General features: G+C 36.6%; 1 protein-coding gene across 27 annotated transcripts in view; it reads right to left on the bottom strand.

The window, feature by feature from the left end:
- The window catches only part of ZNF385B (zinc finger protein 385B), a 423448-nt gene that overhangs the window by 37225 nt on the left and 361265 nt on the right, over positions 1–24958 (bottom strand). For all 27 annotated transcript variants that reach the window (XR_012421291.1, XR_012421290.1, XM_045367331.2 and 24 more), the window contains one exon: positions 2582–2744. Coding sequence is in view for 25 of the 27 variants with exons in the window: in XM_045367331.2 (XP_045223266.1) it covers positions 2582–2744 (163 nt within the window). In the remaining 2 variants the exon portion in view is untranslated. The remainder of the gene's footprint in view (positions 1–2581; positions 2745–24958) is intronic.

Here is a 24958-nt window from a genome sequence, read left to right on the forward strand (position 1 = left end):
TGACAAAAGAACATGCATCTATTTAGCAAATGCACTCCTTTTTTTTTAAGTGCCATCTTTCAATGACTTTGGTGTAGCTTTTATAAGTATAATAGAACAAATACTTTTTGTTAGTATTAATACTTATACCAAACACAGAGAAACAAAAAGTAATGGCCCAGCAAATGAGTTACCAAATAATTTATACAGATTTTGAGTAAGGAAACATGAAAAATGAGATAACCTCTAAATACAGGTGGTTTCTATTACTTCTAGTCCAAATCTGGACAGTCACAAAGTGGGTGACATCAATACTGTTAGACTATAGGTACTAAGAGGTGGGTAAAAGAGTGGCAGAGGAAGCAGAGAATGCAGGAAGAAAGACCACCACATATGTACTGAAGAAGAGATGCTGTGGTTAAGATTTGTCTTCCTCTCTCCTGGGTTTTAGATCTTAATTCTCGTTCCTTGTTCACACCACTGGTATGCTTTATCCTGGTGTTTTCCAAATGCTCTGTAGGCAAACACAACTGCTAAAAAGTGTCTTCGTTTTACTGAGCACCGGCTAACATTTGAGTATTGGAATGAAAGCCTTGAATCCTTAAACTTTACTTCAAAATATACTCATTGAAATTGGGCATTTCGTAGGTATAAGGCATGCTGTAACTATAATCCAGCCCCCTTTATTTGGATATTCTATTTCTGTACTGCTCTTTCCTTGGTTTTATCTCCTCATCTTTGACTTTTTTCCCCTATTTTCTTTTCTCTTCTTCCACACTTTTCCTTCTCCCTTTAATTATCTGCTTTTTTAAAAAATGGATTCTTCTCTGATTGTTCCATCTCTATTTCTGATTTTGACACTATTTTCTGCTCATTACTTTTACTGTTATCCCTAGAGCCAACCCAATTTTCAAATAATAATATAACTTAAGTGGAATACTGAGCTCACTCAGTAGCAACGTTGTAACATGTATGGTACCTACCAACTGTTCTAGTAGCTGAAAGTGACACTAACCTCCATTGTTTTATCATTTTACTTATATGTTTTGCTGGAACGTAAAGAGCATAATTTAGGTAACAAAACTTTTGCAGAGTATTGTTCCATAGAGGCGGTGATATCCTGCATTAAACGAAACCAGGCAAGAAGTCAGCAGACTCCTGCTCTTCCAAACACTGGGTAGCCTCCAGTAAATAACTGCCACATTGTGTATCTCACCACAGTTTGCAATTTTGAAAAATAGAGATAATATTTGATATTATACCTGATAGATATTGATTAAAGACTAATTACATAATATATGTAAGAAGGCTTTGTTCTCTGGAGAGGGAGATGTGCTCTGTAATAATCTGGCATTTATGACTATATCTGTTCATCAGTTAACATGATTTAGTGATCCTATTGTACAAAGAACAAAAAGTCTTTATTAACAAATTTAGCTTAGCCAATCCTTCTAGGCTAAAGGGCTTTTGGAGCCAGCATCTACAGGGCCTAATCAATAACGGTCCCCTTTTCCATAGTCTCTTTGTTTGAACAGGTTTTCTGAATCTTCCTTTTACAGTAATGGATCTTCTCCAAAAGTCATGGGAAAGCAGTCTAAAGTCTCCTTCTAACATTCTCCCATGATTTGAGAAGTAGAAGAGAATCAGAAATGTTTCCCACAAAAGGGAGGCCCCTAAAGACAGCATCAAACATAAGAGAAAGGGACATATTCTCTTAGTCTCCTTTAACAGAGACTGTTCTTCAAAGAGTCACTGAAACAAGATGACATATCCGTCATGGGCGCAGAGGGGCAGATGTGAGAGTGTGGAAGCCTATTAAACATTCAGTTTCATGGTATCCATGCTACAAAAATGATTTTTTTTCTCTTTCCACTGAAAGAACCTACTCAGAGATTCTACCGATTCACTGGGACTATGAAATATAGTCTCTTCTTCAGAGGCATTTCACCTAGTAACCCATTTCCATTTATATATGAAGGTCTTCTGTTAATCAGTTCATACGTTGGAAATCATTCCCTTAAAATATGTAAGTCCATTTGTAACTTTGAGGGGAACTTGGAAGATCTTCAAAAAGCATCATCTTTTATTACTAAGCACATTTCCAGATTCATTTAGTAATGCCACTCTCTCAGAAAGTTCCCCCCTTTGGCTCCTCAATTCCTTTTTACTGAGGTAAGAGAACATAAAAGTATCTATCAGTAAACAAGTTTAAGGAGTCCTTCACTAAAAAAGTCTATAGTAAAAAACAAACATAAAATAAATAGAAAGAAGTAATAAACTAGGTATTTTAGATCTATTTCCTGATTTTAGTCTAAACACATTGTGATCAAGTAGTTTCTACTCATTTTCATGCATATATACATATATATATTTACATATACACATATATATTTAAACGTATATATTTAATAACATGGAATGGAAACGTATCAAATGCTTAAGTTCCGTGCAAACATATAATCCTTCCCGTGAAGAAAACATATTAATATCACAAAAACAAATCATGGAGAGTAACATGCAACAACTGAGGGCAGGAAAATGGGGTCAGGGCAGGTGAACAGGAGAAACACAAAGAATGTAAAGAACAAAAAGTGTCATTGACCTGATTTGTCAGAGTTGTTGCCTGTGATTGGAGTGATGGAGCAGCTGGGATTAGCCTTTGCGCTGTCCTTGGAAGAAACCATTTTGGGTTTATTTTTCGTTGCCTCTAGTGCTTTGACCTTCTTGGCATGTTTACTTCCTTTGTAGTGGGCCTCGGCCTGGCTCTACAAAGGAGAACAAATCAGGCTCATTTTTTGCTAATTACAAACACCACAGTGGATGATCATGCAGGAAAAAAATACATTCGATCATAGGCACCACAGACGTTTACAACTCAGTACCTGACTATGTTTTTGGCACTTCATGAAATGGTAGACCAGTTCCTAAGAGGGTATAGCATATCGAAACCTCCTATACAATACAAAGGACCTGCATCTTTAAAAAAACAGACATTACATGAGTGGACAAAAGGATTAGGGCAAAACTGTGACGAAAGTGAGCCTTGTCTTCAGTGCCCTCCCACCATTGCCCACTGGGGGTACTTTTCAAACATTGGCTGGCAGCAGCGGCTTTGAGTGTCCTACCCATGCCTGTGGGTATGACCTTTCACAGTCATTTCCCTTCAACTAAAATCCTGTTTGCCACGTGTCTGCTTTCTTCTGGGCTCTGCTCTGAGGCCAACTGGTGTGACGAAACTTGTTAATAGGTGCTACTGAGTGAAAATGACACTGAATTTTTTGGTAAGATCTACATGCACTTCATGTATCATTTTGATGACTCCAGTTACAAGAACGGATAATATAAGCCACAAAGGAGGTAGTAACAAACCCTTGTTTCTGATCTCAGATGTGATTCTGAAGTCTAAGTAGTTAGTGCTAAATTAATTTATACACAAAGCATATGTAGAACGGTAACTTCAGTACTAGATCAAAAGGAAAAAGAAAGAGCAAGACAAAACACAAAAACAAATTACAACAAGCCTTGAAAACATTTAATCAACTTACTGACATTTGGAAAATTCTCCTCTGCCTAAACACTAAGGCTTTTCTCTTATTGGTATCTAGTATTAATATATATGTTAACAAAAGAATCTAAGTATATTCACTTGAATTGAATTTTGAAAAGACTCTGAAAAAATATAAACATGTATTTAGTGAAAAGAAACAAAACTAAACATAAATGGTATATTAGCTTAGTTATAAAAGTGAAATGGATGATAAATCTTATGCAAAGCAAGATGAACTTTTGTTAGAGGATTTCTAAAGAAATAACGACTTTAAAAGACATCAGTTTTCTTTATATACTTGTATGTGTTTGAAGAGGATTAAATGAACCTATCCACTCATTCTCCTCAACAAGCAGAATACAGGTGATAAGTGTGTGTGTAGGTAGGTAGTTGGAAGTGATAGTGGACAGAATCGGTCTCTGTCCTTAGGGTCCAATGAGGTTTCACACATACCTGAGGTAACAAGTACAATGGAGAGCTATCCATATACAAGGGTGAGCTAAAACAGCAAAAGATGCATGCTATGGGCGATACAGGACAACAAAACAATGGACCAGAGAGGAGCGGTATTCATGAAGACTTCCTAAAATGGGTAACTTTTGATTTGAGATTTGAGGAAAGGGGTCCATATATACTAGTAGAGAAGAGTACATTTCTAGTTGGAAGATGCAGGCCTAAGGCAAGGACTGACACTAGAGTGCTGGAACAGCGAGGGCCATGGCTGGAGAGGTGCTTACGTGGGCCTCTTGGTGGAACATCATCAACATGAGTCAAGGAAACTAGATGTGTAGTTATGTAGAGGAGGTCACCACTGAGGTGAGATTCTCAAGTAGAGGCCTGATGATACACACAAATTCCAAATGGGGAAGACTTCTGCAACAGCTATTTATTACATGTTTGTTGGACTGAATATGAGAGAAAAGAGATGACGCAGAAAGGAAGGCAGCAGAGAGAATATATGATTCTTCTGGTCAAATCATTGGTGGAGAGTATGACTATAATAAAGTCCCTGTTATAATAATATCATTGATTTCTTGAAGACTTGGTTATTATCAGTCCTCCTTCTGCCCTTTGCTTAAGTGGAACCATTTCACTACTAACTACCAGAGACAAAGCACTCTTCTAACATGCCATGATTAGACTAAGCCATCTAAGGTTGATTATTGTGTGTTGTTGGAGTGTTTCTTCTGACTTTCCTGCTTGTTTCACCAGGACATGTTGCTTTGCTATCTTCAGACATCCAGCCATAGCTAGTTCAGCAGAACTGGTGATGGTGAGCACCATTTCAATGCCAGCATTACTTCCAGATCTTGGTGGGTGATAAGTTTACTTTATCCTAAGCTCATAAATGATGATGATGAATTTGTTCATGCCAAATATTATAGATGATACAATCACAAGTGTTAAGGGTCATGCAGTGAGTTAATCATCATATCCATATATTTGCTCTCCCATTTAAATGGAAGCTTGGTGGTAGATTCATGCCACAGTCTGTTTTTCAGTGTACCTTGATTCTGCTGTGTTATTTCTTGTAGGGTGGCAGGAGGTTGGGGAAAAAACATTGCTTTGCTAGTAGTGTACTCTAAGGGTAGGTTTTGGGCATTTTAGTGATTTCCCTAGCATATAACCCAGATCACCCAAAGTCTATAGCCTTGTGCTGACTATACATAGTCCCTAACTTCCTGAATATCTTTTCATACATATCTTTTTAGATTTTCATTGACTTTACATTGCTCTTGCTTGGTTTGCTCAAGGACTTCTTATGTTGTTCTCTGTCAAGCTGGAAAAAAGTCCCACAGGGGGAGAAAAGTGTAACATTATTTTAGGGCCTTTATTACCAACCAAGAATGTTTGAATCCAACTAATATAGTTTGGTAGTTATACATTAAGAAAATAGGCAAATAAAAATTAAAAATTGATAATGTAATATAATAATAATGATTAATATTACTGAGCTTATTGTTTCAGGCACAATTCTAAATGCATTACATATTCTAACTCATTTAATCCTTATAATATCCTATGAAATAGGCATTACTGGCCAGCACTTTACAAATGGGAAACTGGGCATAGAGAAGTTAAATAACTTATAAAAAGTCACACAGGTGGGTGGAGAAGCCATGGTAGATATAAAATGCTTACATGCATATCCCTATTTAATTATATAGCCACATTATACATATACCTACCTGCACTAAGTTAACGTTATAATTTTATTAGAAGTAAAAATATACACAAAGATACCATGCTGCTTTTAATTACTCAGAGAAGGATTATAACTCAATTCTATAGAAATTTCTATGAGTAGGAAATACATACTTAATTCATGACAAATATGCTAATATTAAACACCAGGTCTGATCCTTCTGTTGAGTAAGGAAAGTTCCACTTTTAGGCCAGGTGCAGTGCCTGAAACTCCAGCACTTTGGGAGGCCCAGGAAGGAGTACAGCTTGAGCTTAGGAGTTTGAGACCAGCTTGGGCAACATCTCGAGACCTTGTTTCTACCAAAATTCAAAAAAATTAGCTGAACATGGTGGCACATGCCTGTAGTCCCAGCTTCTTGTGGGGAGGAGGCAGATGGATCGCTTGAGCCTGGAAAGTCGAGGCTGTAGTGAGCCCTGACTGTGCCATTGCACTCTGACCTGGGCAACAGAGTGAGACTTCGTCTCAAACAAACAACAACAACAAAAAGTTCCTCTTTTTAAATATATAACAATTTCTACAAGGTATCAGGAGACCTGCTAAAAACTCATCTTTCGCAGTACACTAAATAGTGCAGCGTTACTTTAGTGCCCTTAGGCTAAAGAAACATATGGTTCTCTAAATAAAACCTCCAAGTGCAAGATAAACAGAGTGTCATTTCCTCATTACTATTTCTTGGCATCCGTGTCAAAAGTTAACAGCGTCAATTAACACTTGGGATAAGGATCCAGCTAAGTGACACTTCACTGGCCAAGATGGAAAAAACTCTCCATAGCCATGATCCACTTCTGCTTTGAGTTCAGAGCCAGGGAGAAAAGTGCAACAAGGCTTTTTAGCTTCTATTGACTATTGTTTGGGAAAAATGGAGTGGAAGACTGTGAAATAAAGACAGAATGGCAAGTGCCACTTCCTTATATTTGGCATCTTTCCCATTCTCCTGTGGTATTCTTAGTAGTGGCACTTTGCTATCCCTAGTACTGTGTCTGAGGCAGTGTCAACAGCTTCTAAATGCTGGGCAAATCTTCAAGTGAAACTGAGACACTGTTAAGTAGCAAAAGATTAACCTGACTTCATTATCTAGGAGCCTTCTTACTTGAGGAGTGAAAGAAACAAGGACAGGTGCCACAAAACCAATGAACTAGGCAACACACGTCAAGCCCATCAGCAATGGCTCTTGTGTCACTCCTAAGAGACTAGGTGGGCCAAGCTGACTTATTTTACACCCAATGAGTAATTAGCAGACACATGCTTGTCTAGCACTAATGGCTTGCATTCTGCTTCCCCTCCTAAAGTGCTGCTGTGCCCCTAACTGGCGGTGAACAAAGAAACCTCTTCACAAGAATTGCCAGAATTAGAAAGAGTCGCCCAAACCACTACGCTGACCTTCACATAAGAATTCATCAGCATATAGGTTCTCCTCTGAAGGCCACTCTGGTAATTACCTGACCACCCACTGATAGAAGAATAGCTTTCATAGGAAATGACAACTTGGAATGTTTTCTTCCATTAATAACTTTTGTTGCTAAATCTCTTCACTTTCTCAAATCCTTTACATTTCTTAGAAACCCATTGGTCCAAACAAAAAAGATAAAGAATGAGATGACTTAATGCTTCAAAAACAAAAATGTAACCCAAAAACTTCTAAAATTCACTGTGTTCTCATTTCTGATTTTTATCTTATTTATTTCTTTTCTTTTTTTTTTTTTTTTTGAGACAGAGCCTCGCTCTGTCACCAGGCTGGAGTGCGGTGGCACAATCTTGGCCTCACTACAACCTCTCCTCCCCAGGTTCAAGTGATTCCCCTGCTTCAGCCTCCTGAGTAGCTAGGACTACAGGCGTGTGCCAACATGTCCAGCTAATTTTTTGTGAGACGGGGTTTCACCCTGTTGGCCAGGCTGGTCTCTATCTCCTGACCTCTTGATCCTCCCACTTCGGCCTCCCAAAGTGCTGAGATTACAAGTGAGAGCCACCGCGCCCAGCCTGATTTTTACCTTATTTCTAATTTGGACTTCAGAGAGATGGCTAGGAACTTGAATGAGGACATTAAACTGTGCTCACTTTGTATGGAAAATACAGTCCAAGGACAAACTCACAAAGTGACTGGGGAAAGAAAATGGCCCTGGAGAAAGTACTTGCCTATCTATTTACCAATAGAACCAACCTTTTTTTTTGCATTTTAAAAAGTAATTAGAACTGTTCCCTTAATTAAAGAAAGTGCATAATTAAAACTACTGGCATCTGTTTTTTTCCTGAGACCTTAGATTTCAATGTGTTAAGCAGGGTTATAAGGGAAATAGCAGAGGTCAGCTAATTATCAGGAAAACCCAATATACTAAAATGCCAAATAAAACATATGTCAGATGAACTACCATAAAACAGGCTAAACTAACAAAGGGGAAACCTGATGATTTATTCTGCAAAAAATTATTTAGTACCTGCCATGGTCTAGGTATTGTAAAAGATTAAAAACAAAGACCCCTACTTGCCAGAATCGTGGTTGGAAGAAAAGACAAGCATACAAATAACTACAATCCAAAGCAGAAGGCAGAATTGTAAAATGGGAGGTACCAAGAAACAAAGAATATGAGAGTCAGGGGAGAGGTAAATCTCTTCAGACTGAAGAAATCAAGGAAGCTCCATGAAAAGAGGGTATCAGAGCTGAGTTCTGCTGCAAGGGCAGGGCTCTGGAGTGGCAGAATGGAGATGAAGGTATTATGGGCAAAGGGAACAACATGTGCCAGGGCACTGAGTCCTGTGTATTATACAGTGTTTCCTGGGCACGTACACTTTTCAGTTTCACTAGAATAGATATATAAAGGGAACAACAGGGAAAGGTTGCTACGTTGTACTACCTTGAAAATGATGGTTCCCTGTACCACAGAAACATATCATAGTGTTTTCGATTAAAAATCAAATATTCTGCCGGGCGCGGTGGCTCACGCCTGTAATCCCAGCACTTTGGGAGGCCGAGGCGGGCGGATCACAAGGTCAGGAGATCGAGACCACGGTGAAACCCCGTCTCTACTAAAAATACAAAAAAAAAAATTAGCCGGGCGCGGTTGTGGGCGCCTGTAGTCCCAGCTACTCGGGAGGCTGCGGCAGGAGAATGGCGTGAACCCGGGAGGCGGAGCTTGCAGTGAGCCGAGATCGCGCCACTGCACTCCAGCCTGGGCCACAGAGCGAGACTCCGTCTCAAAAAAAAAAAAAATCAAATATTCTATTTGTAGGCATTTTGTATAGAAAATGATTATGATATAAGATGCTGCTCTTACATCACAAATTTTATCCTCTGCTCTAAACTACAATCCTACATTAAATTAATTAAGTTATTTATATTGAATCTTTAATAATTATTTGAGACAAAAGCAAGATGCTTAAAATGCTATAAACATACTAAGAAACTAAAGTTTACTGAGTAATAGTTAACTAATTACTTAAATCATTGTTTCAAGATAAAACTGGTTTTACTATTACAATGCTTTTGGCATATACTTGTTGCATTCATAAGATCACACACTCTCAGAGACAAAGGTACAATACAGGAAGTATAAGCTATACCCAAGAGAAAGGCTTACTTATCCAAAGATTGCTAGTAAGATTTTCTGCTGATGTTTGCAATTGTAAGGCCTGCAATATCAGTAATGACATACTATGGGCTTTGATATTCACTTCATTCAATTCTCATCTATTGGGATCTCTTGAAAACAAAGTCCAGACAAAATTATAACTATTACGAGCCTTTTAGCTCAAAAAGACAATGTCTTTGCTAATTGCTAATTTGTATCTAGTGAAACACTACCAGTTGCTATGGCCTGTCTAGGGCCATCACATTACATAACTCTGCAGGGCACTATTCACATATATTTCAACATTAGTAGTATGTTCTGGGTTGTGCCAGGCCAGAGTCGTACCTATGACATTCTATATTTACTGACTTTATAATATACATGTAAAAACCCCCATCAACTCTAAATATTTCTACGTTACTAAAGTGAAAGTGGTTGCTTTCTAAGAAGAAAATGATATGTACTCCAGACTGCTAATTCTCTTTGGGCCCAATTTAGATTCTCTCAAACATTATAAGATAGAATTACAGTTCTTGCGTTACAGCGGCTTTAAAATACCACTATTTGAATATATGAGCATTACATACACAAACACACACACACACATGTATGTTCAATCACATTATCAAAACTTTTCAATGTAGGCAAAATTCATTTCTTAAAATGCTAAGATCTTTAGAGGGCTTGAAATTAATTTTTCAAATGTGCTTATTTGTCAGCTAAGAGTCTTGATGCTCATGTTTCTTGCCCATGATTCACTGGTGGAATTACTTACACACAGAAATATACAGAAGTTAAATGGACCAAATAACTATGACAGAATTTACATGATGAATTAGAAAGATGCTGCAGTTTGAGTTAAAAATCAGCTGGAATATAGTAAAAAAAAAATGCTTTTAAAAAATAAATAAAATGATTTCTTATAATGGAGTTTCAAGTGAACAAAATTTTATCTCATTTTCCAAGTTTTATAGTTCAATTACTGGAAGGCAGATTATTAATTTTAGATGATTCCCAGCAATCTACATTTCTTCCCCTGGATATTCACTGACACTCTATGTTACTAGTTTAGGGGTGAGTAGCACAGGGCATGAGAGAGACAATTATTTAAGCTTGGCTGTATCAACTGTGATCTGAACACAAATCTTTTCATTTGTTCAGTTCTGCGCTCTCTCTCTCCTCTAGTTCTCTCCTGTATTTCAAATCAGGCCATAATTTAAAATTATCTTCTTTTATAAATAAGTTTATTATATATTTACCAAGGTAAAGTTAATCTTAGATGAGTAGTTCCTTAATTCTATGAATGAATACTGTACATTTTAGAGATTTTAGTTTGAAAAAGATGTTTCTCTCACCAACCTAATGGAAGTAGGTTTATATGAATTTTTCAACATAGGTAATGAGTAATAAAATGATTTTTATTTAATGTCACAATTTAACATCATCACAATTTATTTAAGAATTCATCAAGAAAGATCTTGCTTAAGAAAGCAAGACTGCTTAACTCTCCACTTAAATTATATAACAATTTTAGAATTTCTAAAAGGTATATTTACTTCACCTTCTGGATTGGTATCAATATCTGAGTCAATTTAATGATAAATGTATATGTAAACTCTTAGTATATGCACTAGAGTTTAAGGGAGGCCACATGAAGTAAATGAAACCTGGCAAAGCATGCCTTTAGCCACTCTCTCAAATCATAAGAGGAGGCAAATCACAAACTTCATGAATAATGCACTTGATAAACTATATTCTTTGTTATACCAGAGTGAGAAAATGAGTTCTCTGTCTACTAACATAATTTTAAATATGAAATAACGGGAACCATTATAATTTGTAAAAATATCTAATTTTCTCAAAGAATTATGTATATAGGGACCTCATCTTTTAGAAGTTCTGAACTTTAGAGATTTAATAAAACACATGGATAATATCTTTTATTTTTCATTTGCTTATTTATTTATTTAGAGACAGGGTCTCACTCTGTCACCCAGCTTGCAGTGCAGAGGGGCCATCATAGCTTGCTGCAACCTCAAACTCCTGGGCTCACACTGTCCTCCTGCTTTAGCCTCCCAAGTAGCTGGGACTACAGGTACATGCCACCATTCCTGGCTAGTTTTTAAAAATTTTTTGGAGAGGTGACGTCTTGGTATATTGCTCAGGCTGGCCTTAAACTCCTGGTCTCAAGTGATCCTACTGCCTTGCCCTCCCAAATTGCTGAGATTTCAGGTGTGCAACACCATGCCTGGCCATCTTTTATTTTATAATATGACACAAAATATTATAATATTATAATTTGTTAATAACTACTTACTATTTTTGAATTATTTATTTTATGATTTTCCCAAAAGTATTTAAAAATAGAAATCACCCATCTCTCTCAAATTAATTTCACATCTTATATTAAACTGGGAAATCTTAGTTGATAATTCTCAGCTACCTTGACATATAAAGGAGGATATTTCAGAGTTTATAGTGTTTTCACAGTTATATCCCAAGTTGCTAATGTGTTTGAGAGTGTTGCTATCTTTCAGCGGGAAAACAGACTGCCATTGTGTGCTTCATAAGGGCAATTTTTGTTACTCAATGATAAGTAATGCAATATAATTCAAGTTTATGCATTAAAGCTGTGACTCTATAGCTAACTGATTCAAGCCTTCTGATGGTCTTTTAAATTAGGCTCCCAGGCTTCCACACATTAATTTTTAATCAGTCCAGAAGGTATTACACTTACTTTGATTTCCACATTAAGGAAATTTACATAAATAATACAAAATAAATCTAAAATTAGAATTTGCATTGTGTCTCCTTTTGTTTGACAAACAGTATCCTTAAAGTAGATGAAAGTGGCAAAGTAACTTTGAAAGTTCAATACTCTGAGAATTGGTTGAAGAATAGCATTAATAATATTTTATAGATGTTTAATATGTTATTTACTTATCATTACTCATTTGAAAACCTGTTTCACAAAACAGGTTTTTGTAAAATTCATTCTCCAAAACCCTAAACCAATTACTAAACCTAGAAGACATCTTATAATTAAAAATTAAGTAGAATATGTAAATGTGAAGACTAATAACAGATACCCTCAAAACACAATATAACTAAGAGAAAATAATGAAAACACATCTTTAGTAGTCACTTAGCTCATCTGAGTCATGCTAAGGTTGTTTCTATACTGAAGTTCCAGATTAAACTAGAAGTTTTCATTCAAAATTAATTGGGTCAACCTTCCTCACATATAAGAGATTGGTCTGCTGGAGGCAAAACAAAAATAATAATATCTATAACTTTGATTCACTGATAAAATCTGAAATATTTTAATATAATCAGCAAATGCTAGTGGGTTTCCACTTTCTGATTCTGTGTGATATTGTCTAAAAGTTCTACTCACCAACAGTAGTCATAACAAAAGTCATACATATATGGTATCATCACTGTGAATTGTTTTAATTCAACTCAATTTAGCAATGTTTTATTATGTATCATGTAATAGGTGTTTCAGAAGACATGGTTTGTGACTTCTAGGAGCTTATAATCTTGTGTAGAGGATAACAAAAGTGAATAACATATATAGGTATACGGCATGTATATGTGTACATATGGCATGTATATGGCATGTGTATATATATATGTAGGTTTGTGTGTGTGTGTGTGTGTGTGTGTGTATATATATATATAGCAGAGGGAAAAAAACATTCTAAAAGGAGGAACGTAACACTGAGGGTCCATCCATTCTTTAATGCAACAAATATCTATCGAACACGTATTATATTCTAGGCATTATTCTAAGTGTTGTGGAATACAGGTCTATTGAAACTTGTGTTCTAATATGGGGACATAGATAAGAAATTATAAATTTATATGTATATTAGTATTAACAGATAAGTGATACACCTATGAATATGTTATATAGTGCTATAAAAAATAAAGACAAGTAAGGGGTAGACTATGGTGTAATGTGCCATTTTAAGTATCAAGGTAACTCTGTTGAGAGGGCATTTTCACAGAGACCTGAATGAAGTAAGGGAGTTAACCAGGTAGATATCTGCGAGAAGAGTACTTCAGGTTCAGGGAACACCAAATATCCATTGTAAGGATTTTGATTTTTATTCTGAGTAGATGCAGAGTCACAGGAGTGTTTTAAATCAGAAGAGAAACCTCATTTGGCTTCCATTTATTAAAGGATCGCATTGGTTGCTGTATGGAGAACCAACTGTGTGTGTACAGTGGAGAGGCTGGGGGTGAGGCAAAGGAGGCTCATCCAGGAAAGAGACGAAAAGGGTTCAAAATTAAATTCCACTGACCAATCAGAAAGGCTTCAGAAACATAATTTTCTTAACTGACATTTATAATTTTTCACATATCTGCAATTTTTGGACATAAATCATCCATCATTTTGCTGGAATTTTATGTTCAGCTAGCTAGCAATTACTTTTGTTTCTTTTAAAGTTAAATTGCATTTTTTAAGATCTAGGTAAAACAATCATACAGTTAAAAGTATAAAAAAAAATAAGCAGAGAAAAGTTACCTCTTAGATTCAGCAACCAGTTGTTAACACATTCTTGTGTATCCTGCCAGGGATTGTTTACATGCCTATCAAGCAAATGTATACATTTATGTGTATTTTTTCTTTCTTTTATTTGTACACAAGTGACTACACATTACATATGCTGTTCTGCACTTTGCCTTTTCTATTTAGCAACAGGCTTTAGAGATATTTCATATGAGTAATTAAAAAGTTTTCTAATTTTTTAAAGCGGTTATGTACATTTATTTTATTATTGTGTGGTAGCTACAGGGCAAAACTCCTTCTGCTTGAGAAAAGCAGAGGGAAAAGTAAAGGGGACTTTGTCTTGCACCTTAGGTATCAGCATGGCCACAGAGGAGCAGAGCACCAAGTGTACTCTTGGGGTGCCCAGATCCAGGACTGGACTCTTGGATAGCATTTCTGGACCTGCCTTGTGTCTGAGGGGGAGCCCACTGCCTTTAAGTGTGAGTCCCAGGCCAGGCAGCATTCATGACAAGCTGACTTAAGAGACCCTGGGCCTTAAGGGAACATTGACAGAAATCTGGCAGTACCCCTCTTGGCCTGAGGTGGTGGTGGCTATGAGGTAAGGCTGCTCTGCTTTTGGAAATGGGAAGGAAGAACTGTATTTTGTGGTTTGAGTGCCAGCTCAGCCTCAATACAACAGAACACCAGGTAGACTTCTAAGGTTTTTTACTCTAGTACCCAACTGACAGATGGCACTTCTGGACCCACCTGGGAACTGGGCGACCTCACTGCCCTAAACGGAAGAAAACAGGCCTGGTTGGCTTTGCCACCTGCTTGTTGTAAAGTCCCAGGGCCTTCAGTGAACATAGGCAGTAGCCATGGAGTGGTTGCAACAGGCAGGCCTTGGGTGAGACCCAGTGCTGTGCTGGCTTTAGGTCTCACCCAGCACAGTCATAGTGGTAGTGGCCACAGGGGTGCTTGTCACTCTATCCCCCAGCTTTAGGTGGCTTAGAATGGAGAGAGATCCTATATGTTTGGGAGAAATTAAGGGAAAAGGACAAGTCTCTGCTTGGTAATCCAGAGAATTTTTCCAGATCCTGTCCAAGACCATCAAGGTGGTGCCTCTGTGAGTCTGCAAGTACCGCAGCGTTACAGGGATTGGGGTGCCCCTAAAGCAGATTCAGCTTAGATCACAATACCCAAGTCCTTTCAAATATCTGCAAAGCCTTCCCAAGAAGGACGGCTACAAATAAGCCCACACAGTGAAGACTACCTAAATACCTAACTCTTCAATGCCCAAAGAACATCTACTAGCATCGACACTATCCAGGAAACTATGACTTCACCAAATGAACTAAATAAGAAATCAGGCACCAATCCTAGAAAAACAGTTCCAGACAGAGAATTCAAAATAACTGTGTTGAGGAAACATAAAGAAATTCAAGATAACACAGAGAAGGAATTCAGAATTATATTAGATAAATTTAACAGAGAGATTGAAATAATTAAAAAGAATCAAGCAGAAATTCTGGAGCTGAAAAATGCAATTGACATCCTGAAGAATTCATCAGATTTCTTTAATAGCAGAATTGATGAAGCAGAAGAAAGAACTAGTGAGCTTGGAAACAGGCTATTTGAAAATACATGGAGAGAGGAGACAACAGAAAAAAGAAAAAAAAAAAAACAATGAAGTACACCTACAGGATCTAAAAACAAAGCCGTGAATGGGCAAATCTAAGAGTTATTGGCCTTAAAGAGGAGATAGAAAAAGAGATAGGGATAGAAAGTTTATGCAAAGACATAGTAACAGAGAATTTCCCAAACATAGAGAAAGATATCAATATCGAAGTACAAGAAGGTTTAGAACACCAAGTAGATTTAACCCAAAAAGACTACCCCAAGGTACTTAATAATCAAAGCCCCAAAGGTTAAAAATAAAGAAAAGATTCTAAAAGCAACAAGAGAAAATAAACAAATCACATACAATAGAGTTCCAATACATCTGCCAGCAGACTTTTCAGTGGAAATCTTAAAGGCTAGGAAAGAGTGGCATGACATATTTATAGAACTGAAGGAAAAAAATCTTTTAACCTAGAATAGTATATCTGACAAAAATATCCTTCAAACATGAAGGAGAGGCCAGGAGTGGTGGCTCACGCCTGTAATCTCAGCATTTTGGGAGGCTGAGGCAGATGGATCACTTGAGGCCAGGTGTTCGAGACCAGCCTGGCCAACATGGCAAAATTTTGTCTCTACTGAAAACACAAAAATTAGCTGGGTGTGGTGGTGCACGCTGTAATCCCAGCTACTTGAGAGGCTGAGGCACAAGAATCACTTGAACCTGGGAGGCAGAGGTTGCAGTGAGCTGAGATCACACCACTGCATTCTAGCCTGGGCAACAGAGTGAGAGTCTGTCTCAAAAACAAACAAACAAACAAACAAACAGAGGAACAAAGACTTTCCCAGACAAACAAAAACTGAGGTATTTCATCAAGATCAGACCTATTCTGTAAGAAATGCTAAAGAGAATATGTCAATCAGAAAGAAAAGGACATTGATGAACGATAAATAATCATGTAAGGTACAAAACTCACTTGTAACAGTAAATACACAGAAATACACAGATAACACCGTAACTGTGGTATGTAAACTACTCTTAGCCTAAGTAGAAAGACTTAGCAATGAATCAATGAAAAATAACAGCTACAACAACTTTTCAAGACATAGTACAATAAGATAGAAACAAAAAGTTAAAAAGTGGGGGGATAAATTAAGACATTAAGTTTTTTATTAGTTTTCTTTTTGCTTGTATGTTTATGCAAAGAGAGTTAAGTTCTCATCAGGTTAAAATAATAGGTTATAAGATACTATTTGCAAACCTAATGGTAAACTCAAACCAAAAAAAAAAAAAAATACAATGAATATACAAAAAAATAAAAAGGAAGAAACTAAATCATATCACCAGAGAAAACTGCCTTCACTAAAGGAACACAAAAAGGAAAGAAAGAAGGAAGGAAGGAAGACAAGACCATAAAACAACCAGAAAATAAATAACAAAAATGGCAGGAGTAAGTCCTTACTTATCAATAACATTGAATGTAAATACATTAACTCTCCAATCAAAAGACATAGACTGGCTGAATGGATGAAGAAACAAGACCCATTGATCAGCTGGCTGTAAAAAACACACTTCACCTGTAAAGACACACAGATTGAAAATTAAGGGATGTAAAAAGATATTCCACACTAATGGAAACCAAAAAAGTAGTAGGAGTTGCTGTATCTTATATCAGAAAAAATAGATTTCAAGACAAAAACTGTAAGAGACTATACAGTGATAAAGGGGTCAATTCAGCAAAATAATATAACAATTTTAATATACATGCACCCAACATGGGAGCACCCAGATAAATAAAGAAAATGTTATTAGAGCTAAAGAGAGAGGCCCTGATACAATAATACCTGGAGACTTCAACACCCCACTTTCAGCACTGGGCTGATCTTTCAGACAGAAAATCAACAAAGAAACATCAGACTTAATCTATACTATAGACCAAGTGGACCTGTTAGATATTTATAGAACATTTAATCGAATGGCTGTAGAATACATATTCTTTTCCTCAACACATGGCTCATTCTCAAGAATAGACCATAAAAAACTACATATAACAAGCCTACATATATACCAAATGGACCTATTAGATATTTATAGAACATTTAATCTAATGGCTGTAGAATACATATTCTTTTCCTCAACACATGGATCATTCTCAAGAACAGACAAAAAACAACAACAACAACAACAAAAAACTCATATAGCAAGCATTAAAACATAAAAAAATAATTGAAATAATTTCGAGCATCTTCCCTGACCACAATGGAATAAAACTAGAAATTCATAACAAAAGGAATTTTGGAAACTATACAAATATATGGAAATTAAGCAATATGTTCCTGAATGATGAGTGGTTCAATGAACAAATTAAGAAGAAAATGAAAAAATTTCTTGAAACAAATGATAATGGAAACACAACATACCCAAACCTATGGGATACTGCAAAAGCAGTACTAAGAGAGAAGTTAATAGTTATAAGTGCCTACATCAAAAAAGAGAAAAACTTCAAATAAACAATCTAATGATGAATCTTAAAGAAACAGAGAAGCAAGAGCACCAAACCCAAATTTTGTAGGAAAAAAAAAAAAGAATAGAGCAGAAATAAATAAAATTGATATGAAAAACAAATACGAAAAATCAATGAAACAAAAATTTGGCTTTGAAAAATGTTACACAAAATTAACAAATGTTTAGCCATACTAAGAAAAAAAGACAAAAGATCCAAATAAGTAAAATCAGAAATGAAAAAGGAGACATTACGACTGATTCTGCAGAAACTTAAAGGGTCTTTAGTGGAGGGAGGAGACCACCCCTCATATTGTCTTATGCCCAATTTCTGCCTCCAAAGAAAGAAAAAGTAAAAACTAAAAGGCAGAAATGAAATCCACAGGCAGACAGCCTGGTGCCACACCCTGGGCCTGGTACTTAAAGATCGACCCCTAACCTAATCGGTTATGTTATCTATAGATTACAGACATTGTATAGAAAAGCACTGTGAAAATCCCCATTCTGTTTTGTTCTGATCTAATTACTGGTGCATGCAGCCCCCAGTCACGTACCCCCTGCTTACTCAGTCGATCACGACCCTCTCATGTGCACCCCCTTAGAACTGTGAGCACTAAAAAGGGACAGGAATTGCTCACTCGTGGAGCTTGGCTCTTGAGACAAGAGTCTTGCTGATGCTCCCAGCCAAATAAACCCCTTCCTTCTTTAACTCAGTGTCCGAGGAGTTTTGTCTGTGGCTCATCCTGCTACAGTGGCTACTATAAGAAACTATAAACCAATAAATTGGAAAATCTAGAAGAAATGTAAAAATTATTAGATACATACTAACTACTAATGTTGAACCAGGAAAAACTCCCAAATCTAAAAAGACCAATAACAAGTAATGAGATAGAAACTGTAACAAAAAGCCCCCCAGTAAAGAAAAGCCTAGGACCTGATAGCTTCACTAATGGATTCTACCAAACATTGGAGAACCAATATTAATCCTACTCAAATTATTTCAAAAAATAGAGGAGGAGGGAATACTCCAAACTCTTTCTACAAGGCCAGTATTACACATTACAAGGACATTAAAAAAAAAACAAAACAAAACTGCGTGCAAATATCTCTGGTGTATATCAATGCAAAAATTCTCAATAAAATACTTGGAAACTGAATTAGACAATACATTAGAAAGATCATTCATCATGACAAGTGGGATTCATCCCTGGGATGCAAGGATGATTTGACATACACAAATCAATCAATGTGATATATCAACAGGATGAAGGATTAGAACCATATGATCATTTCAATAGATGCTAAAAAAGCATTTGAAAAATTCAACATCCCTTCATGATAAAAACCCGAAGAAAACAGAGGATAGAAGGAACATACCTAATAATAAAAGCCATATACTATAGACCCACAGCTAGTATTATACTGAATGGGGAGAAACTGAAACTTTCCTCTAGGATCTGGAACATGACAAAGATGCCCACCGTTACCACTGTTATTTAACATAGTACTTGAAGTCCCAGCTAGAGTGATCAGACAAGAGAAAGATATAAAGGACCTCCAAATTGGAAAGAAAAATGTCAAATTATCCTTATTTGCAGAAAATATTATATTATATTTGTAAATACTTAAAGACTCCACACATAAAAACCTATTAGAACTGATAAAAAAAATTCAGTACAGTTGCAGAATACAAAATTAACATACAAAAATCTGTAGCATTTTTATATGTGAACAGTGAACAATGTGAAAAAGATATAAAAAAGTAATCCCATTTACAGTAGACACATAAAATTAAATATCTAAGAATTAACCAAAGAAGTGAAAGATCTTTACAAAGAAAACTGTAAAATTGATGGAAAAAATTGAAAAGGACACAAAACATGAAAGGATATTCCATGTTCATGGAATGGAAGAATCAATATTATTAAATTGTCCATACTACACAAAGCAATCTACAGATTCAATGCAATGACATTTTTCACAGAAATAAAAGAAAAACTATCCTAAAATTTTATATGGAATCACAAAAGACCCAGAATCACCAAAGGCATCCTATGCCAAAAGAACAAAACCAGAGGAGTCACATTATCTGACTTCAAATTATACTACAGAGCTGTTACTGGCATAAAAGCAGACACATAGACTAATGTGACAGACTAGAGAACCCAGAAACAAACTCAGATACCTCAGTGAACTCATTTTTAACAAAGGTGCCAATAACATACACCAGGTAAAAGGGAATCTCTTCAATAAATGTTGTTGGGGAAACTGGATATCCATATGCAGAAGAATGAAGCTAAACCCCTATCTCTTGCCATATACAAAAATGAAATAAAAATGGATTAAACACTTAAATCTAAGACCTCAAACTATAAAACTGCTACAAGACTAACAATGGGAAAATCTCCAGGACACTGGTCTTGGCAAAGATTTCTTGAACAATACCCCACAAGCACAGGCAACTAAAGCAAAAATGGACAAATGGGATCACATCAAGTTAAGCTTCTGCACAGAAAAAACAATCAATAAAGTGAAGAGATAACTCATAGAATGGGATAAAAAATCTGCAAACTACCTATCTGACAAGGGATTAATAACTAGAATACCTAAGGAGCTCAAACAACTCTATAGGAAGAAATCAAATAACCCAACCAAAAAATAAGGAAAATATTTGAATAGACATTTCTCAGAAGAAGACTTACAAATGGCAAACAGGCATATGAAAAGGTGCTCAACATCACTGATCATCAGAGAAATACAAATCAAAATTATAATGAGATAGCATCTCACCCCAGTTAAAATGGCTTATATCCAAAAGACAGGCAATAACAAATGCTGGTAAGGATGTAGAGAAAAGGGAACCCTTGTACACTGTTGGTGGGAATGCAAATTAGTATAGCCACTATGGAGAACAGTTTGCAGGCTACTGAGAAACTAAAAATTGAGCTACCATACGATCCAGCAATCCCATTGCTGGGTATATACCCCAAAGGAAGGAAATCAGTACATCATAGAGATATCTGCACTCCTATGTTTGTTGCAGCACTCTTTACAATAGCTACGATTTGGGAGCAATGTAAGTGTCCATCAACTGATGAATGGGTGAAGAAAATGTGGAACATATACACAATGCAGTACTATTCAGCCATTAAAAAGAATGAGGCCCAGTCATTTGGAACAACATGGATGGATTATGTTAAGTAAAATAAGGCAGTCACAGAAAGACAAACATCACATGTTATCACTTATTTGTGGAATCTAAAAATGAAAACAATTGAAGTCATGGACACAGAGAGTAGAAGGATGGTTGCCAGAGGCTGGGAAGGGTAGTGGGGAGCTGGGAGAGAGGTGAGGGATGGTTAATAGGTACCAAAAATAAAAAATACAAAGAATGAATAAGACCTAGTGTTTGACAACCTGATATGGTGACTATAGTTAATAATAACTTAATTGTACATTTTAAAATTACTTAAAAGTATAATCGTATTGTTTGTAACTCAAAGGATAAATGCTTAAGGGGATAGCTACTCCATTCTCCACAATGGGCTTATTTCACGTTGCATGCCCATATCAAAACTTCTCATGTACCTCATAAATTTGTACACCTACTATATACCCACAAAATAAAATAAGAGCAAATAAATAATTTTTATACGAATGAACAATAATTTATTCAATAATCCCTTATTGGTGGATATATAGGTTGTTTCCAAAGTTGTGCTATCAGTCATGATACAAAATTGGCATTAGATCCTGAGTGCCCTGCTGGATTTGGGACTTGTGTGGGGCCTATAACCCCTTTGTGTTTTGGCCAATTACTCCATTTTGGAATGGCAACATTTATCCAATTCCTGTACCTCCACTGTATCTTAAAAATAACTAACTTGTTTTTTATTTGACAGGCTTATAGGTGGAAGGGACTTGCCTTGTCTCAGGTGAGACTATGGACTTCGGGAGACTGTTGGGAAGGTATGATTGTGCTTTGAAATGTGAGAAGGAGATGAGATTTGTCAGGGCCCAGGGGAGGAATAATATGGTTTGGCTCTTTGTCCCCACCCAAATCTCATGTTGAATTGTAATTTCCAGTGTTGGAGGAGGGGCCTGATGGGAGGTGATTGAATCTTGGGGGCAGACTTCTCCTTTGCTGTTCTTATGATAGAGTTCTCATGAGATCTGGTTGTTTGAAAGTCTGTAACACCTCCCCTTTCTCTTTCTCTCTCCTGCCATCCATGTGAAGATGTGCTTGCTTCCCCTTTGCCTTCTGCCATGATTGTAAGTTTCCTGAGGCCTCCCCAGAAGCAGAAGCCTGCACAGCCTGCAGAACCACCAGTTGATTAATCCTCTTTTCTTCATAAATTACCCAGTCTCAGGTATGTCTTCATAGCAGTATGAGAATGGACTAATGTACTTTGCATCTGTTGAAAGAACCAAATCCAGGGAGTGTCTTCATTGCCACATTCTACCTTCACCCCCACATGCAATCCATCACCAAGTCCAATACATTTTACCTCCTACATATTTATCTACTCAAGCTGATTCTTTAGATCTCTACCACAACAATTTTGGTTCAAACTACCATCATCTTTTGTTTCAACTCTTGCAAAGCCCACTTAGTGACCACACAAAGGCCCCTTTTGCTCTCTCACAATCTGTTCTCCACCTGGAAGCCACAGTGATATTTTCGAAACATAAATATAATCATGCCATTTCTCTGCAAAAAATCCACAATGCCTTTTCACTGTTTTTAGTTTAAAATCTAAAATCATCATATTCAACACTTGTATGGCTTACTCCTTACGTAACTCAAGTTTTGTTTCATTTCTCTTTTTTGTTCTCTGAGAAAGTGAAAGACAGTGTGGCGGAATAGTAAGGATAGTGCTTTCCTTCTGCACATGCCTGGAGTATGATCCTTTTTCTCTTTCCCTACTTAACTCCTATTCTTCCTTCAGAATCCAGTTCAAACATCGGGAAGCCTTCCATGATCCTCCAGACTAGATCACATCCAAACTCTTGGGTTCTTCCCTTCATAGCACTTCTCAAAATGTAAGTTAATTATACATTGATATAATAATGTGATTAATGTCTGTCTTCTTCCACCAGACAATAACCTCCATTAATACTTGTACCTGTAAGCTTTTTGTTCTTCACTCTATTTCTTGCACATAGCACATTGACTGGAACATTGTAGCCATTTGATAAATACTGATTACATGGATGAACGAACGAATAAGTGATTGGAGAAAGAAACTATTACTTGTAACACAAATAATGGTAGAGGAAGAAAAAGTAATTAGAGTTGACTTTAAACTTTCAGACCCAAATGATATGGCAAATGTCAAAACTAATTTCAGGAAGGTGCATTTATGGTGGTTGGGGGAAATTTTGCAGAGAAAAATGAGGACTTAGTTTGGGCCTTTAAGCTGCTAATGAGAAACTTAGTGGAGGGGTTCCACAAATGATTGAAAATGTAAGTGGCAGTTGAGAAAAGTGGCCAAGGCTGGAGACAACCACTTGGAAACCATCTGCTAAGATGATGGCTGGTAGATGAAACTTTGGAAATGTACGAGGTTCCTGAGGAATTAAGTAGTGAGAGGAGAAAATCTATTTGAGGAAAGAATCTTGAGAAATAGCTATAATTTAATAGGTAGAATGAAGATTATAAGTCAGCACATAATATAGAAAAAGGGGCACCAGATAAGCTGGATAAACAAGAGGGTAATAAGACACAGAGGACAAGGGAAGTAAAAACTTCAAAGGAAAAATAATTTTAAAATACACACAACTGTTAAAAAGAAAGTTTTATGGATGTACAACATCTTAAGTGTGCTAAAATACTTTTCTGTAATTTCAAAGCAACCTCATGAAATTATGGGAAAATAATATGAGGTCCTCGTGACCTGGAAGAATGTTTGATAATGCTGCACTGCAAGTGCAGAAGTAGCCATGTTTGTGTAAAATAGCTTGTTTAGTCTGTTGCTTCAGGGAAAATTATAGCACCTTGCCCATAATGTCAAAGAATTGAAGAATACAGAGCCATAGAAAGAACATGGCAGCCAAAAAGGCTATAAACACAACGTCAGATTATAAAAATGACCCTGACTTCAATAATAAAATAGTGACAAATAGCTACCATTTATTATTTGCCATGTACCAGGCATAGAGGTAAGCACTTTACATGCCGTACTTCATTTAACTCTCACAAAATCATTTGAGGTAAGTATTATTAACCTGAGTTTACAGACACTCCAGAAAGCTAAGTAATTCCTCAGTATCACACTACCAGAAATGGAAGACCCTGGATTCAAATGCAGAATTAAAAGACTGGGCTCTTAACCACTACACCATAGGGCCCCCCAACATGATAGAAACCCAGGTCCAAACAGCCTTTATAGTGGAAGATCCAAAACAGAATAGACTCTTCCCTGTTAAGCACTCTGGTAAAAGACGATCTTCATTTCCTTAGAGTGGATGATCTGGAGATGAAAACAGCCTTGGGTATATGACCTTATGTGACCCACATAAGATATAATTTTCACTGTAGAAAACAGATTAAGTAATTCTCAATGATTCCTTAGGTTGTCGTAAGTTAAAGATCCCTGTTAGAATCATTTATTTATTCAAGAAATACTTATGCACTGTGCTAGGCACCAGGTAGATAGCAATGGACAAAACAGACCCAGTCTGTGTTCTTACAGAACCAACAACAATCGTGTGTGTGTAGGGAACAGACATTAAATAAAAGTTACCTAGAGATACTTTTACTAACTGATATATGTCATAAAGTTTACAGAATGTTATCAAATTATTAATGCGAGTGGAGTTAGTTTGGAATATGGAATCTAGAAAACCTCCTCTGAAGAAGAGGCATTTAAGGTGAGACCCGAAAGAGGAGTTTTGAACTAGACCAAAACTGGCAGGGGCAAAAGTACCTTGGCAGATTTATGGAAATAAAAGCCCTTGTGGCTGAAGCATGTCAAGCAATGAGGCAGGAGCCCAGAGCGGGGCATGACTGGTTAGGAACCTGGATTTTGAGGATGCTAGGTGA

Source organism: Macaca fascicularis, chromosome 12 (genome assembly GCF_037993035.2).
Source record: "Macaca fascicularis isolate 582-1 chromosome 12, T2T-MFA8v1.1".
Classification (NCBI taxonomy): domain Eukaryota; kingdom Metazoa; phylum Chordata; class Mammalia; order Primates; family Cercopithecidae; genus Macaca; species Macaca fascicularis.